The 17,083-nt window shown below is 39.5% G+C and overlaps 1 protein-coding gene across 5 annotated transcripts in view; it reads right to left on the bottom strand.

Moving 5' to 3' along the window:
* Positions 1-17,083, bottom strand: part of REV1 (REV1 DNA directed polymerase) — a 73,844-nt gene that overhangs the window by 32,064 nt on the left and 24,697 nt on the right. For all 5 annotated transcript variants that reach the window (XM_032469738.1, XM_032469735.1, XM_032469734.1 and 2 more), the window contains 3 exons: positions 8,743-8,911; positions 5,353-5,505; positions 1,843-2,516 (listed from right to left, as the gene is read on the bottom strand). In XM_032469738.1, coding sequence (XP_032325629.1) covers positions 1,843-2,516; positions 5,353-5,505; positions 8,743-8,911 — 996 coding nt within the window. The remainder of the gene's footprint in view (positions 1-1,842; positions 2,517-5,352; positions 5,506-8,742; positions 8,912-17,083) is intronic.

The raw sequence follows: 17,083 nt of genomic DNA, 5'->3' as shown, positions 1-17,083 counted from the left end.
TATCTTAGAATTATTTCTGTGTGCTGAACATTTTATAAAAACCTATAAAGGTGTTTTCATATATTAGTTCCATGGAGGTAGGTAACTTTAGATGATCGCTATTCCATAGTCAACAGCATCCCTGATAAAACATCGGGAGTTACTGAATGCTTGGTAAGTTGTCAACTGTCATAAGAGATTTCCATGTATTAGTTCATTTAACTTCGCACACCGGCACTGAGATAGGTACCCTCATCACCCTCATTGTGCAGATTAGTAACTTAAGGCACACAGCCAGTAAGAGGCTGAGCTGGTATTCAATCCTAAATAGTCTGATTTCAGAGTCCACGAGCCACCACACTTGTAAAAAGTGAGATCTCATAAAGGGGTTTTCCTCTGATAGATTTAAGAACAGTAGTACTGAGGGTTAATCTTCACAACAGGCTTCCAAAACCTTACATTTACTCACAACTCTACTTACCAAACTGCGATTGTGAAAGCATGGACCTAGTCCTCACTAAGTGCAAGGCATGGGCCTCTGTGTGCATCACCTTCCTAAGCTCACAACCCCACGAGGTGAGCATCCTGGACTACCAGTCTTCTACCGACAGGAAACTGAGACTCAGAGATGAGCTCATGTGCCCATGGTCCTGCATCGTAAGACAGGCAGAGCCAGGATCTGGATTCAGGCTATGGCATCTAACTCCAAAGCCATGGACTTCCTTGTTACCCGCTATATTACCCTGAGAGATAATTTATAAAATAAATCTTAACAATTAATTCTGCTGTATAAAAGTATCATATAAACACAATGTAAACAACCCAAAATAATTGTTTTAAAGATTCCAGTCATAGAGACTACACACACTGCCTGCTGAGGGCTTCCACACGATGCAAAATCTCTCATTCACTCTCATTCATGGACCTGACTCATAATAGTTCTCTGAAGCTTTCAAAATTAAATGACCTTTAGGTTACAAGGCCAAGGCATGATATAAGGATAATCTAATACCTGTAATATTATTTTGAAATATTTCAAATAACAAAAAAGATCTCAAATACATGAAACAGAGCAAAACATACCAGAAAAAACCCACATGGAGAGGCTCTATCATATTCTGAGGGAACCATGAGTGTCTCTCTGTACCTCAGTTTCCACAGCTATAAAGTAAAGGGTAGCACCAGACAATCTCTGAGATCCCTCCCCAGAAAAAAACAAAAACAAAAAAAATGTAACCTGTAAGAAGTAACTAAAACATCAAACCAGACACCAACTCGTAATGACAGGCACAGAAACGTGGCCTGTTCTCGTTGGGTTTGTTTGTTTTCGATGACAAGGACAGTATTAAAAAACAAAACACAATAAACTGATCTACTTATATGTGAAAACACTTCATCTCATTAAAAGTTTACCACTATAATTTCAACAGCTATTATGTCAGTTATTTAATTATTTAAAAATAATTATGATGCAAGCTCTTAAAAATTAAGTCATTCTTATCAAAAATTTTTACTCTCACAGTAGTTAAGGCACTGAATATAATACACGTTGTACTTTACGGTTCAAAACTTCAACAACTGATAAGGTCTACGTGAAGAATGAATGCTCAGAATCCCAACCTTGTTACTATTCAAATAACCTAAAAATTTTCAGTTAGCCACACACAAATCTAATTTTGTCAAAAATATTTTTGTAAGACAGCTTTCTACAATGTTATACTTACTGTAACTTACACGACCTGATATTCCTACAGCCTTTCAGGTTACAAGCGCGTACTACTGACCAGAACGCTAGTGACAGATTAAGAACAAAATGGTCAAGCATGACTGTTTCTTAAGAAAACAATTTTAGTAAGTATCTACCTGTGTCAGTTACAACAAGTGCAGACCTGCCTGTTTTCATTTTTTTTAACTTTTCCCTTCCTGGAAAGATACCACTACTTTGTCTCTGCAGGGTATTGACAAACTCAGTCAATTCGCACTTCCACGTGGAGATGTGGTGCAGTCTGGAGCGAGAGTAGAAGTCCGAGATGAAACTGCAGTCCCAGGGCCGCGGCTGCCCGGAGGGCGCTGCCCTGCGCAGAGGCGGCCCTGAAGAAGTGCTCTTTGTGCTGGAAGGCCCCGGGACGCTGGAATGGTGAGCGCCGTTGATCTTCGTGTTGCTGTGCAAAGGCGGTAAGGAGAAGGGGTGAGTTCTGTGCGGGCTCCGCAGGGCGGCCGTGTCCCCAGGGCTGTGCGGGGGCTGCTGCACACCCGGCTCGTGCTTCTCGGCCGGGCCTGGGGACAGCCTGCCGCTGCGGCCCGGGGGCGCCGAGCAGTCCTGCGTCTGTAAGGCACCGTTACAGCTGCTGTGAGCGTGTCCATTACAAATGGCACTGCTGTCTCCAGGATGCATGATTCTGTTCTGTTTCCTTCCTGGAAAGATTGGCTCCAGCTCCACAAAACCAAAGTCATTTTCTGCATCCTCTTCCTTCCAATTGTTCACGCCACCGACTCTGACTTCACTTTCTGTCTCAATCTTTTTAATTATGTGATTTCTAAAGCAGGAAAAAAAATTATTTAAATTAATAATGCCTGACTTTCATGCTAAAACACTTTTTTATTTAAACACTTAGTGATACACACTTTAATATTCCCAAGTCTGAATTATTAAGCCACAAACTTTTATATTATTTCTCTTCCAACAAAAGATAATTCTTTGCTCAAATGAAGTAGCAAGGTAACTAGGAAAATCCTAGAACCTGAACAGTTTTTTAGGTTTTTGTTTTTTTAAATTTCAGATACTCCCAAGGAAGAAATCCAATGGAATCTTTTTTCAGACTGAAGAAATATCCAAAAATCTATTTTCAATTATCCTCCCACAAAAACTAATTGGAATATGTAAGCTTTAAATACCCAGTTTGTAGCACAGTGTCTGGCATTTACTAGGTAGTCACTATTTGCTGAACTAATATAATACGGATAATTCCCATAACAATGGGTAAGAAACTTAAAGTTCTTATTCCTAGTTTTACTTTTAGTTTTATGTAAGGCACTGTTCAACACATTAAATCCAATACTGCTACAATCCTGAGGGTGTTGGTCACTTTCCCTCCGAAAACAACTTACAGACTAAATTAATCCATTAATGGGGCCAACTCTTGTACAAGTAGTTAAAAATTTAAAAGAAGTCAGGTCAATGTATTAATTCAATTCAATTAATTCAGTAAAATTTATACCTAGAAAAATGAGGATGCTTGCCCTATTGGCAAGGGAACTAGCCTTTCATTTCTAAGAAAAGCATTATTTAGATGCCAGGGTGGTAAGTCCAACATAATCGGGACCAAGTGTCCTGACGACAGGTTTATAAACGCAGGACAAATGTGATGCTACATTCACATCCTGGCTTCTGTAGATGTCTGCTTGGTAATGCTCTGTAATAAAGACAAAATTCATTTGCATCAAAAGAATCATCTAAGTAACAAAAACAAAAACCTGAATTACAAAATAGTCATTCTACTTAGAAAAGTCCACAGCACTAGTCCAGTTACTGTTCAGATGCCACACACAGCACCGAGGCGTGAGTGAGACTGTCACCTCGTCACCAGGTTTAATCTGAAGCTCCTCCTCCTAACACCTCCTGGGTGAATTAGTCATGACAATCTGACCACACAGAAAATCACACGTGAGCTGATGCAGAACTTCACCGCCCATTTCTGGGCTGGCTCCGGCTCCGGCTGACTGTCTCACAGAGTACGACAGCCAGCCCTGAGTAGGTCCCATCCTCACAGATGACCACACCAGTGAAAGAGAAAAAGAAGGCCTACTGCAAACAATTAAAAGAGGAAGGAAAGAAATCCTAATGTGGTACATGTCAGAGAAAGTCTGGCCCTTGAAAGAGAGTGAGCAAGCAGGGAAGCAAAAATCACATAAAGGAATTTCAAAGAAATTTATAAAATGCATTGAACATACCAAAAAAATAAAGATCACAGAAAGCAGCAAGTGTGAAGTCAGAAAAGTCTGACATCTAGTTTTCTACATCGTGAAGATTCTTCACATGCATGCTAGCAACACATGCAACAGAAATGCACATACTGGCAAGAAAACACTGCTCAGGCCCGTTCTTTCTGCACTACAGGGTTTCAGCCTAGACAGGGGAACATTTACAAAGGAGAGGTGCTGGAAATACATCACCAGTGAGTACAGTTATTAGGCAACAGCATAAATGTACCAATAAGCAAAATCTAATAGGTACATTCTTCCTAAAATCAACAAAAAGAAGAATTTTAAAAACATGTATTTTCTACTTTTATTAGTAGGGTAAGAAAAAAAGATGAAGTTGTGTATTCGAAAGGTTTTCTGATATTATATGTACAGCCTGATGGTATTAAAAAAAGATCAGAAGTTTTAGGTAACCTGGAAAAACTGAATACACTTCTAAGTGAAAACAAGCTAGACAACAAATGACAACAAACAACAGAAGATGGTGACATCAGATCCTCCCACGTTAATGAGTCTCCAGGTCTTTGGGAAAAAATATATTGAACTCCCAAAGCAAGTAATTTCATACATAAGGAGAAGGCTAATGGTAACGAACCACCTGATATACAAGTTAAGGCAACACACCAATTAACTATGAAGCCAATTTACCCAGGATGACTGCAACTAAAGCTTAAATAAATATACTTAAAAAAAAGACACATGGAATAAAATCTAGATTAACCTCTAACTCTATAAACTTGAGGGTCTTCAACTCAATTTTCGTTGATATAAAATACATATTTAGAACTGTTACTGATTTAGAATTTTTCAAAAATAACCTAGAAATTTCACATTTTCATTAATTGTCTATACAACAGTACACAACAAAAGCATAGCTGGCGTAGTACAGTTTTTGAGAAAGTAACATTCTATGGCAAGTAACATGTGTCAAAAATAATTACTTTCAAGTGAAGTAAGCCAGAAAGAAAAAGAAAAATGCCATATATCGCTTACATGTGGAATCTTAAAAAAAGACACAAATGAACTTACCCACAAAACAGGAACAGACTCAGAGACATAGAGAACAAACTTATGGTTACCAGCGGGTAAAGCGGGTGGGAAGGGACACATGAGAATCTGAAAATTGCACCTCTGGGGGAGTGATGGAAATGTCAGCTGTCCTGACTGTGGTGGTGGCTTCATGGATGTGTACATCTATTAAAATTCATCACATTGTACGTCTGAAATATGCGTAGTTTACTGTACAGGAACCAGACCACAATAAAGGTGTTAAAAAAATTACTTTCAAGAAAATCCATGGAAAATTTTACTTTGCTTCTATCTTCAGCAGATTGGGGCCATCCCCACTGCTAAAAACCAGCTCTGCAGTATCTCCAAAGCAGACGAACTTACACCCTGTCGTTGAGCTGCCGGGTGACACTGCTGGGACCTGGTGCGGGATCCTCGGGTCTGCACACAGGATTGAAGGGGAGACTTCTCTGCACGGTGGACTGTTTGCTGTACAGCTGATACGGAATGTAGGACAGGAGTCGCCCAGCTTTGATGCTAAAACAAACAAGCAACACCAGTTTAAGAGTATAATACTTGGGGAAAATGGGCTTCACAAAAAAGTCAGTTTTCTCACAATAGGAGTATTTCACCAACAACATGCCATCTGTTTTCCCAGTTTAATCCTTCTCCCTTTAAAACTGTTTTAGGGGTCCTAATACAATATAATCTTACTCAAACACTTAAGAATAAGACATCTCACCCATGAAAAGACACATGTCTGAAAATTTAAAACTTAGTAGCCAACAAACTCACATTGAGGGAAAAAAACCCCACAGAGTGGGAGGGGAAACACTGCAAGCCCAGAGCTGGGCTAGTCAGTGTGGCCATCATCATGACTTTAATATTAACCGCAATCCCCCTCAGACATTTCACACAGGATCCTCAAGATTTCCTCAAATCCCCTCTCACATATTAAGTGTTTCCAGAATAAGTAAACTGGATGAGGATTCCCATTTCCAGGATTCTTGTTAGGTCAATTAAATGCGAAAAACTGTAAAACAACAACAAAAAGGACAAAATAAAATAAAACTTTAGGTAGAATTACTAAATATGCTGAAATATTAAGTTAGGATGGCAGAGAACTACTGACAGCACACTTCAATTTTCACTTACCTAAACAGATTTATTATGAAGCTAAAAGTTCAATTAAGATTACAATGTATTAGAAAGAAGGGGCAAACTGGCGGAAGAAAAGGACTAAGAGAAAAATTTGAACATTAACTTATCCTATACGTACACATAAGATTTATAAGGCAAAGGCTCTCAGACCTTAAACTAAGGCACACAGCCTCTCATTAAAGGACACCCTGCCTCTCAGAAGTCATGGCCCCAGAGTCACACCCACAATAACTCAGGTTTAATGGCACCTCACACAGACACCAGGGAATTGTAATCACAGCAAAGCAGTCACCCCGCACACTTAGAAGTAGTAGCTGCTTTTCAAACTGCTCAAACTAAAACCAGGAAAACTAATTATGGAAGAGAACAGCATGTATCATCCATTAAGTTGCTGATACAGCGTTTAACATTTTAAGTATAAAAAAATCTCATTAAAACACCGCTGAGAAGGAGATGAGATGGGCAAGACCGGGATCAGAGTGTGAGAGGAAACAGCACCACGACTTAACCTGAAGGACCCACGCTTGTGAAACCACGGACACCGGGCATTCATTTCACACATTAAGGCATATGCCCAGACTGCTCCATTTCCACATGGGCCGGTTCACCTACAACAATTGAATTAAATGGCAAAGAGCAGACCCAAATGTGAGTCAGAAAATCTGGATCCTGTAATTCTGTCACTCTTGGGAAAATCAGTTAACTTTATTGTCTTCTCATACATAAAAGAAAGCAAAGAGTCCAAAGTCACTTCAGCTATTTTAAAACAGATAATTAAGCCTGACTTCAAACTAAAATAAAATCATCAAGATGAATTTCACAGCTTGTCACCGCCTCTGCTACCTGTCTTATCGCGCTCTCTCTCTCTTGCTGCGCTCAGGGCAAGAAGAGCAGGTGTAAGGAAGCACCTGTCATGAAAACCACCATCTTCTAAAGCACAAGTCCCACCCAGCAAGGGCGCCTTCACCCCCACTTTCCTATTAACCATGGATCTCCTCCATCCCCTCCAAATCCAAACTAACATCCCCAGAGCAAGACCCCAGCCCTAACGCGATGAAAGGATTGCCCTGAAGTGACAACACACAGTGGGACTCCAGAATGACGCTAACTTCTTACACCCAAAGTGTCACAATTCCTTTTCTACGGGGACACAGCTAAAATCCATGTTCACTAACCCTACACAGTGAATGGACAGTGGCTGGGTCACACGAACACAGCCCGAGGACGGCTGAGATGTGTAGGATGGGTCTTCAACTTAATCCCCAAGGATTAAAAAATCCTTCATTTGGAAGAATGCATTTGGCTTTCTAGAAGCCAAATGCACTTTTTTTCAAAATGCACTTTTGATCTCCTGGAATTTATTTTCTAATATTTGCTAATGTTTACAGAATACAAATAAAACAGCAGCAGCAGCTTCAGACGTACTATGCCTCTACATGGTGCGAGGCCCTGTGCGAGGCAGTCTGCACCAATTACTTTTAGTTCTCGCAGAACTGCAGCAGGGAGACTAGTCTCCTCTTACAAAAGAGGAAACAAGGTCCAGCAGGGCTGCACAACCGCTCCCATGACACAAGGTCACAGGGACACGGAGCCGCTGAGTTGGGATGTGAACCCAGCTGTGTCTCCAGAGCCCAGGGACAGCCTTCCCACTGCAATGCATCGCCTCTCGTGAATCTAAGCTGATGCATTCACTACGCAAAGGAACTGACCAATTCCAAATCTGACCGATTAATGGAAGGTGTCGGGATTAATGACGTTTAGGATAAGGAAAAAGGCCTGGCAGTTGACTTAAAAAAATAATTTCTAAGTCTGCTTCATTAATACTCCATTTTATAATCTGAACATTCTCTCATACACTGATTACAATCTATCCATACAGAAAATTAGGATTTTAATACTTTCACTTTCAACTTTCGTATGTCTAGCAAACATATGTTATATATGAATCACTTCAGTTCTGGCTCATCACCAAGATACCATATGACATATTTAATATCAGGAAGTTAATATGAGTGACCACCACTGATTTACAACATATCAATTTCAAAACAACAGCCAAGAAACTATAATAATTGAAAAACAGGCATTAATAACACTGCAAACTGCTCTCTACTCCTAGTACTCCAGGTCCACAGTACCCTCAATCTTCTTTCTTCCCCTTAGCATGTATTTTTTAACATATGATTTAAATCTATTCATACATTGTTGATTATCTATTTCCCCTAATACAGTGTAGGGTCCAAGAGGTGTGGAGGGGCGCCCTCTGTTTTGTTCACTGCTGTCTCCCAAGCACACAGGACACTACCTATGGGTAACAGGTGCACAAATATTTCCTGAATGAATAACACGCTGAGTCAGCCCCTCCCATCACTGCTTTCTGCGGCTCACCTGAGTCATCACCCCAATCCCTGGTGGCTGAGGCTGCAAGAATGCTAACATCAACCCCCAGGCAACCTGAATCACCATGCGAGGTTAAGAAGCACAGCAGTGCTATTTAAGACACTGATTACTCTTCACCCTTAGGAGGCAATGCAAGTTAGGTAAGTGTTTATAATAGAAACAAAAAGTATTCCAATTTTTAAAACTCATTAATTTAATTAAAAATTAAGTTACCTTTCCACAATCCATTCTGGTCGAATTACTTTTTCCCCCTTTAATTCTTTAATTTTGGCATTAGGAAGATTTGTCGCAATAATGTGTGTTGTTTTGGATTTGGAATAATACACATGATATTGGCCTCCATGCAACATCATTAGCTTCCTCAACTCCTCAGCAGAAGGATCTGTAAAATCAATATTAAAACACGTTAAATGCTTCACATATAAGAAAGTAGAGCCTAGTGGAATAATCCCTTAGACAGGATGACTTAACGTATCACTGGTTCACTTCCTCCTTGGCCGTGTTGCCAGCAGACAAAGCTGGGAGGAGGAGCACAAAGTGACGGCCACTCTGCCTTCCCACATCCCATTCTCTGGCTGCCGGAGACACAGTCAAGCAACATAAAACCACCTACTGCCCAGAGATGCCCAGAAGAGCAGGTACGAACTTGAAGTGATGAATCAAATACTAGTAAAAGAGCACATATTTAAAAAATTTTGACTATATTTAGCTATATGATGTTGATATTTGTATCTTATGTTTAAAAATACTTATGTACAAACTTACTGTAGAGCTCATTAGACTTTACTTCTATGAAGCTTAATAATTTTAACTTTCATTTCAGAAAATAGAAGAAAAGTTAAAATAGTCTTTTTCAGTTTCCTAATATGAACTTGCATCAAAGCCAAAAATAAAGTTAATCAATGCAAAAAAAGAGGAACTGTAGACCAAGAGACACTTTTTCCCAATTTTGTTTCAAATGATTTTATTCTTAATAAAACTATAGAAAAATAGCTTAAAAAAGGATCAATGTGGTTTATGCTTTCCAATAAAAAATGTCTGACTCATTTAAGTTATGTTATGACCAGCATTGCTAGTATCGCATTAAACTAATTATGTTCAATACTTTCCATTCCCTTTACCTATTATCCTAGTGAAAACTATCACAGCTCCCCAAGCAGCAGCTGTACCCACGGGGTGGGGGTGGCACCCAAAGGAGGCTTGGGTTTCTACTTTGTTGTTCAAGCAACAGATTTTTTTTAAGCACAAGCAATATAGATCCAAGTATTTAAATAAATACTTGTATTATGATAACTATCTAACTAGGTGAGCTTTAGTCTTCAGAAGAAAAAAGCTATCAAAGCACACATGGATATGCCAGACTTGATTACTCTTGGTAAATTCTTACAGTGTATAGAATTCATTTATGTTCCTGACTGCACATACTGCTACCGCTCAATAAAAACATAACATTAACCGCAAATGCAAGCCATATATATAATTTACAGTTTTCGAGCAGCCTCATTAAAGATAGTTAAAAAAAGTTAAATTTGATTTAATAATATTTTTATTTAACTCAGGAAATCCAAAATGTTATCATTTCAACATGTAACCAATATGTAAAACTGGGATATTCCACATTCTTTTTTTCATACTAAATCTCCAGAATACAGTATGTATTTCATATTTACAACACACTTCTACTTAGACTAGTCATATTTCAAGTGCTTAACACATGCGGCTAGTGGCTACCAAACTGGAGAGGGCACTGGAAAGAGAAATGAAAACAACTTTTAAATAAAATTAATTCAAAATTCTTAATTGAAGGTTTTCAGGGGTTGGGGACCACAACAACTAAACAATGATTTAACATAAAATAGTGGAAACTAAACAGCTGGCCAGTCTGGAATCTAGTTTACTAACTTCCTCTCCCTATAATTAAAGCAATTGCCGACCTTATAGAAAAAAAAATCAAAAACAGTGTAAAGAACCAAATTAAAGGCTAGATACAATGTAACAACATAGACGGACACCAAGCCCAGTAATAACCACAGAAACGTAAAAAATTATTTGACAAGTTAATCCACAACCTTCCTAAGCCGATTCTAACCATACCTCACAACTGAAACAGAAACCAGTGGCTGTTGGGAGCACATGCCCTGGGCACACGCTCATTAAGCACTTTCCCCTCCACTAGCTGCTCCTGGAACTCTCTTAACTACTGTAGAAGTTTGGAACTGGAAAAGCTGGAGAGTTCACTGCTCTTTACTGGATAAAGTTACGGGGGCTCCTTCAAGTTTGATTCTGAAAACCCTTCAGTATCTTTCAGCGTGAAGTGGACCGTGAAAACCACTCTAGTTCAAAGGTAAGATGACATCAACTCCAGAGTCAGACTGACCTGGGTTTAGTCTTGGCTTTAACATCCTGCAGCTATGTGACTCTGGACAAGCACTTAACTCCTTTAAGCTTTCTTCTTTTTCTTTACAAATAAATAAGGCTGTAAGGATGAAATATATGTGGCACATAGAAAGCGTTCAATATAAAAACTGTTATTATAAACTCTGGTGACACCCGAACTCCTTGACCCTACGCACAATGGTGGAAGACAGTACATGCTGACACGCGATGGGGGTAACTTGCAAAGCAAAACACAACTTCCAACAGTGCACTACAGAGGCAGCCAGGAACCACTCCTCGGCCCAAAGAGCCCAGCGTGCTTGGTGGCTGGTAGCTGCTCTCATTTTGATTGTTTTTTGTATTTAACACTCTTTAACCCAACAGATGTGGGCTGATTCAAGAAAAATGTTTGGAAGCCAGTATCCAACACCATGAAGTCTGTATGACACTAGGCTCTGTGTGACACACACAAGGGACCTCATCCCTGCAATCCACTAGCTCATTCCCTTCACAGCGCTGACAATGCCGGCTACTTGTTTACGCGTCCACTGTCACATTTATTTCCCCCTAAACCCGTGCTCCTTGAGTGCAGGACTCTGTCTTACTGTTTCCATGTGGCTGGCACAAGGCAGGCACTCAGAAAATAGCTGCTGAATTAACTGACAGCCTCAACGCACCAGAGACTCCTGCCTGGGTCCACCCCTCTAGCAAAACTGGAGTGAAGGAGTAATAATACCTCAATTCTCAAAACATTTATTCAGTCTCTCACAAATGAGGCCATACAGCACAGACTCCAAAGTGAGACTGATGGGGCTCAAGTCCCAGCTAGTACTGTGGACCTCAGGCAAGTTACTGAACTTCCCAGGGCCTCAGTTTTCTCACGTGTAAACTGGGAATAATGACAGCACCTCAGGGCAGCTGTGGCATTAAAAGAGCTAACAGTTATAAACTGCTAACGAAAGCGCCATGCACACGGTAAGAACCCCGTGTCAGCCAGTACCAGCAGTAGCACTATTATTACCATCTCTTATCCCAAAACAGGAAGAAGGAAGGGACCCCAGGGCTGAGGCTGCCCTCTACCTATAAATCATTAGACTTTTTCAACCCATAATCCCCCCTACAGATAAATCCTTTCTTGCTGCCCATCCTTCAGTACCTTCCCCTTCAAGAATGTCCTCAATGTATTGGCAAAGAGTAAAAAAAAAGAAAAATCACCCAAAACAAAAATACACTCAGGGGAATTCTTCCCTCCAAACCTTTAAAACTGCAGAAAATGTCAGAACTAAAGAGCTTTTAGAGTCTAACAGCCATTTCATTTCCCACATTGTATAAACAAGCTTAGTGAAGTTAAACTGGCTGAAGCAATTCAAGCAGGTTGTCAGTAAATAAAATTAACATCCCTCAACTCCATTTACACCCTCATTGTACATATTATTTTTAAATACACTAGAGTTAAAAAAAAAAAACTTAATCACCAATAAAAATCATCACCACAGATTGCCAATGACATTTTGATGAAGATCCTTTTAAATAAGTATCTCTGAGGCTCAGCAGCTCCCAAAGGTGACTTTACCAGAATGAAAAAAAACAGCATTGGTTCTAACAAAAGATTTTTGCAAAGGGACATTCACCAATCAAACTGTTTCCTTAAAGTTCTACTAAATTTTTAAACAAGCAAACAATTCATTAAGGTACTTTTTAAAGTTTCCCATCAACAGCATTGACTACATAGGCAAGTTAAGTTATAGAAAAGCAAATCAAAGACTGGAGAGATTAAGGCATCTTTCCCAAGTAGGACCCAGCTCATGGATGGCCACAGTCAGCAACGCCAAGGTCACCAGAATCTGGTGTTTTATCCGTATACTGAAAAAAGCAGAAAATCACCAGAACACCTCTTTCTATATGAACTGTCCTGAAGCAACTCCACAGAAGAGCAATTACAGCTCCCCAGTCTGAGGCCCCAGCTCACCCGGACAGCTTTCACCAAAAGCAAAATGCCCACGGGCCTCTCTCGCAGAGATTACAGTTCCCTGAGCCTAGAATGTGGCCCATTTCTTATTTAAAAACTAAAGGCTTAAGGAAACTGAGTTGAATTAGCATATTTTAACAATCTGATGTACAAATGGGCTCTGTTATTCATTCATTCACTCAACTAGTCTTTACGGAGCATCTTACGATGTGCTAGGCAAGGTCCTAAGCCCCTGGGACACAGCAATGAACAAGACTCAGGTCTGTGCTCCAGGGCACTTTTATTTGACTGGGCAGACAGACAGTCAGTCAGGTAAATAACACCAGTTCTGGTGTAAATAAATTCTAGGAAGAGAAATAAAGCTGGACAAGGGGCTAGAAAGTAACTGGAGGGTAAGATATGGCTATTTTAGATAAGGGTGGTCAGGTAAAGTCTCGTGGAGAAGGGAACATCTGACCAGAGATCTGAACGCTGAAGACCCTGCAGTGTTACCTCTGATCCACGTTTGGCTAGGGGATACCACATAAAACGAACTTTCTGATTCCCAAACACTTAACACATAAAAAAGACTTGACAATACAAGACAAAACTCAGGTGTTTCCAGCAATAATGCTATAAAATGTATATACTATGGACTGGCTTAGGGAAGGAGAAAATCTAATTGAATCTGGGCCTTAATGGGTGAATATGATTCCAGTTCACAGAAGTGAGGAAAGGAGCTTTTCATCAGAGCAAAACCACCAACAGTCGCACAGGAATAATAAAGCACAAAGACAAATCTAAAATATCAAAATAACCCTGTTGACCAAAATCAGAGAATATAAAGGTGGAAACGGGGGAGGCTTAGGAAGGAACGCCTTTTCCCCTGTTTGTCTAGAAAACACCTATATATCCAAGACCAGGTTGGAAGACTTCACCTTCTATGAGGGACTCACTCTCCCAGAGGCAATTACTGCTTTTCTGAGTTGCCGCCCACCTGCGTCTGTTCATGTCTAACGCTGAGATTACTTTTCTGTCACAAAATCTACATTGCCCATCACCGTCATCTCTGTTCACAGTTCCTAACACACAAACAGCATACGAAATCTATTTGTTTTAATTAACTAACATAGAGTAAAATGAGATGGAAGGTCCAAAGACTGGAAAACTTAAAACAGTAAAAATGTCAGTTCTCCCTAAATTGATCTATAGGTTTAATGTAAATCCTATCAAAATCCTAGCAAGGTACTGACTTTATTATAGACACAGAAAAGCTTCTAAAATTTATGTGGAAAAGCACAGGCCCTAGAAAATAGCTAAAACAATCTTGAGAAAGAAGAATAAAATGGAAATAATCACTCTACCCGATATTAAGGCTTATGACATAGGTACAGTACTCAAGACCATGTAGTACTGGTGAAAAGACAGACAAATACATCAATGGAAAAGAAAACAGAACCCAGAAACAGACCCACCCAAATATGCCCAACTGATTTTTGACAAAAGTAACCCAATGGAGGAAGAATAGTATTTTCAACAAATGGTGCTAGACCAACTAGATGCCCACAGGCCACAAAAAAACAAATGGGCCATGAACTTAAAAATATTAAACATAAACCTATAAAATCTTTAGGAAAAATAGGAGAAAAATTTTGGGGATCTAGTGCTAAGTAAACACTTTTGACTTGAAAGCACAATCCATAAAAGGAAAGATTGACAAATTGTACTTCATAAAAATTAAAAATTTTTACTTAGCAAAAGACCATGTGAAGACAGTGAAGGCAAACTACAGACTGGGAGATAACATTTGCAAACCACATATCTGACAAATGAATAGTATCTAGAATATATAAAGAACTTTCAAAATACAGCAGTAAAAAACCAAGCAATCCAATTGGAAAACAGGCAGAAGACAGCTGCAGACATTTCACTGAAGAGGACCTACAGATGGCAAATAAACACCTGGAAAGTTGTTCAACATCATTAGCCACCAGGCAAATGCAAATTAAAACCACCATGAGATGCCACCACATATCTATTAGAATACCTAAATTAAAACACACCCAAAACCTCAGTCTATCTTTACAAAATGCTGGTAAGAATGTGGAGCAAACCACAGTCCTGAGACATCACTATGCACCTGCTAAAATGTTCAAAATAAAAACCACTAAATGCTAACGAGGATGCAGAGAAACTGGACCACTCATAAAATGCCAGGGGGAATGTAAACAGTGTAGCCTCTTGGGAACCAGTTTGGCAGTTTCTTAAAAAAAACTAAACACGCAACTACCACACAGCCCAGCAACAGCACGCTCACGTTCACACAAAAACCTGTACACGGCGTTCATCACCAAAGAGAGGAGATAACCCAGACACTCTCAAATGGATGAATGGTTAAACTGCAGAACATCCATACGATGGAATACAACTCGGTAATAAAAAAGAAAAAACTACTAATACACACATCAATTAAAATGAATCTCCAGAGTACTACACTGAGTAAAAAAAGCCAATCCCAGAAGGCTATATACTGTATGTTCCATTTACGTAACATTCTTGAAATGAAAAAGGAACAGAAATGGAGGCCAGACTAGTAGTTACTAGGGATTAAGGAGGGGGCTGAGGGCAGAAAGGAAGTTAGTACGGCTACAAAAGGGAAGCATGAAGGATCCCTTTGTAAAAATGTTCTGTATCTTGACTATATCAATGTCAGTTTCTTGGTGAACACAGTACTACCTTTTATAAGATGTTACCATTGGAGGAAACTGGGCAAAATGTTTAGTCTCTCTCTGTAATATTTCTTTCAAATGTACGTGACTCTACAGTCAAAACATTTTTAACCAAAAAAAATGGGATGGAAGGCAATGAAATTAATCTTAGAAGTGAAAAGATGCCCTTTGGGGGAAAAAAAAGAAGAGAGAACAGGTTAAGGGAGGCAGAGTATCCAGGAGACAGGAGATCTTACCTCTAAACTGATGTTCAAAACTAACTGCATCGGCAGGGATGGGGGTTACCAATGAGAAGTTCATATGGCAGAGGTGGGAGCTTTAAAGGAATCAAGAAACCCTGGACTATCAGTTAAAGTCTGTGGGAAGCATAACTAAAAATCAACAGTCACACAGTGTCCTCCCCCACTTGTCTCATTGCATCTAAAGAGCTAGTCTCTACTTGCCGATTTATTATAGAGGTTGTCAGATTCTGTTTTATCTATAAAGCTGCAAATATTCATTAAAACTGAAATTTTTCTTAAAAAAAAAACCTATCACCACAATTTGCACATCTCTATGAAATTCAACATAATGGAACTTTACTTGTAAAATTATAATGTAATCATAGCAATGACAAGAATACAAATTAATATTATTATTTCTACCTTAAAGAAAAGGACAAGGACAATTAACGGGTCCAAATAAAATGGGTCCAAAAGAGAAAACGTCTTATGGTCACACAAAAGTTAGTGACAAGAGTAGAATTAGAAGTCCAGATTCTCAACCATGGTAATGATTACTACAATATTCTTTTCTTTTCTTCCTCCCACAAAGAATCTCTTTCTTCCTCTTATGTGAATAAGGGTATGGAATTGGGGGCTTCCGTAATTGGCTGATGTAACAAGCGATATTTATTTCTTTTTATTATCATTTTCAATTTTTTACAATGCCCCTCAGGAAAGTCTGTGGAACTCGAACGCTCTAGGATACCTAAGTAGAAAAGCTGCAGGTGATCTTCCCCAAAGCGGCACCAGCATTTGTATTGAGAACATTTTTAGACTAAATTGTCAGTGATGCCTGATAAAATTCAACCAGGCAAATGTATCAGTTAACTAGAACTTAACTTTAATCAACAAGTATTTCCTGAGTGGTCAAGTCCAGTCCCTGCAGAGGCACCAGGGACACCGTAGTAATGAAAGTGTGACAGCGTAGTTCCTGCTCCTGTCTAGCAAACAACAGTGAGATCTAATAAATGCTAACGCGGAAATAAACGCAAGGAGCTGGAGCCCCACAGGATCCTGAGAAGTCGCCTCTGCCGGTAGGAAGACAATCAGATAACCCAGGGGAAGTGATAACAGGAGACCTTAAAGATAAGCAGGTATCAGCCAACTGAGAAGTGGACAGGAGAAAATGTAACAGATTGACACAAATATTTATAACCATTCACTTAATAAAATGATCTGAAAAGGAGAGGAATCCTCAAGTGAATGAAGAGGAAACTTTAGCAGTACAATCTGACAGC

Source organism: Camelus ferus, chromosome 28, assembly GCF_009834535.1.
Source record: "Camelus ferus isolate YT-003-E chromosome 28, BCGSAC_Cfer_1.0, whole genome shotgun sequence".
NCBI classification, from domain to species: domain Eukaryota; kingdom Metazoa; phylum Chordata; class Mammalia; order Artiodactyla; family Camelidae; genus Camelus; species Camelus ferus.
Note: the sequence above shows the minus strand (reverse complement) of the source record. Positions and strands in the feature narration are given on the sequence as shown.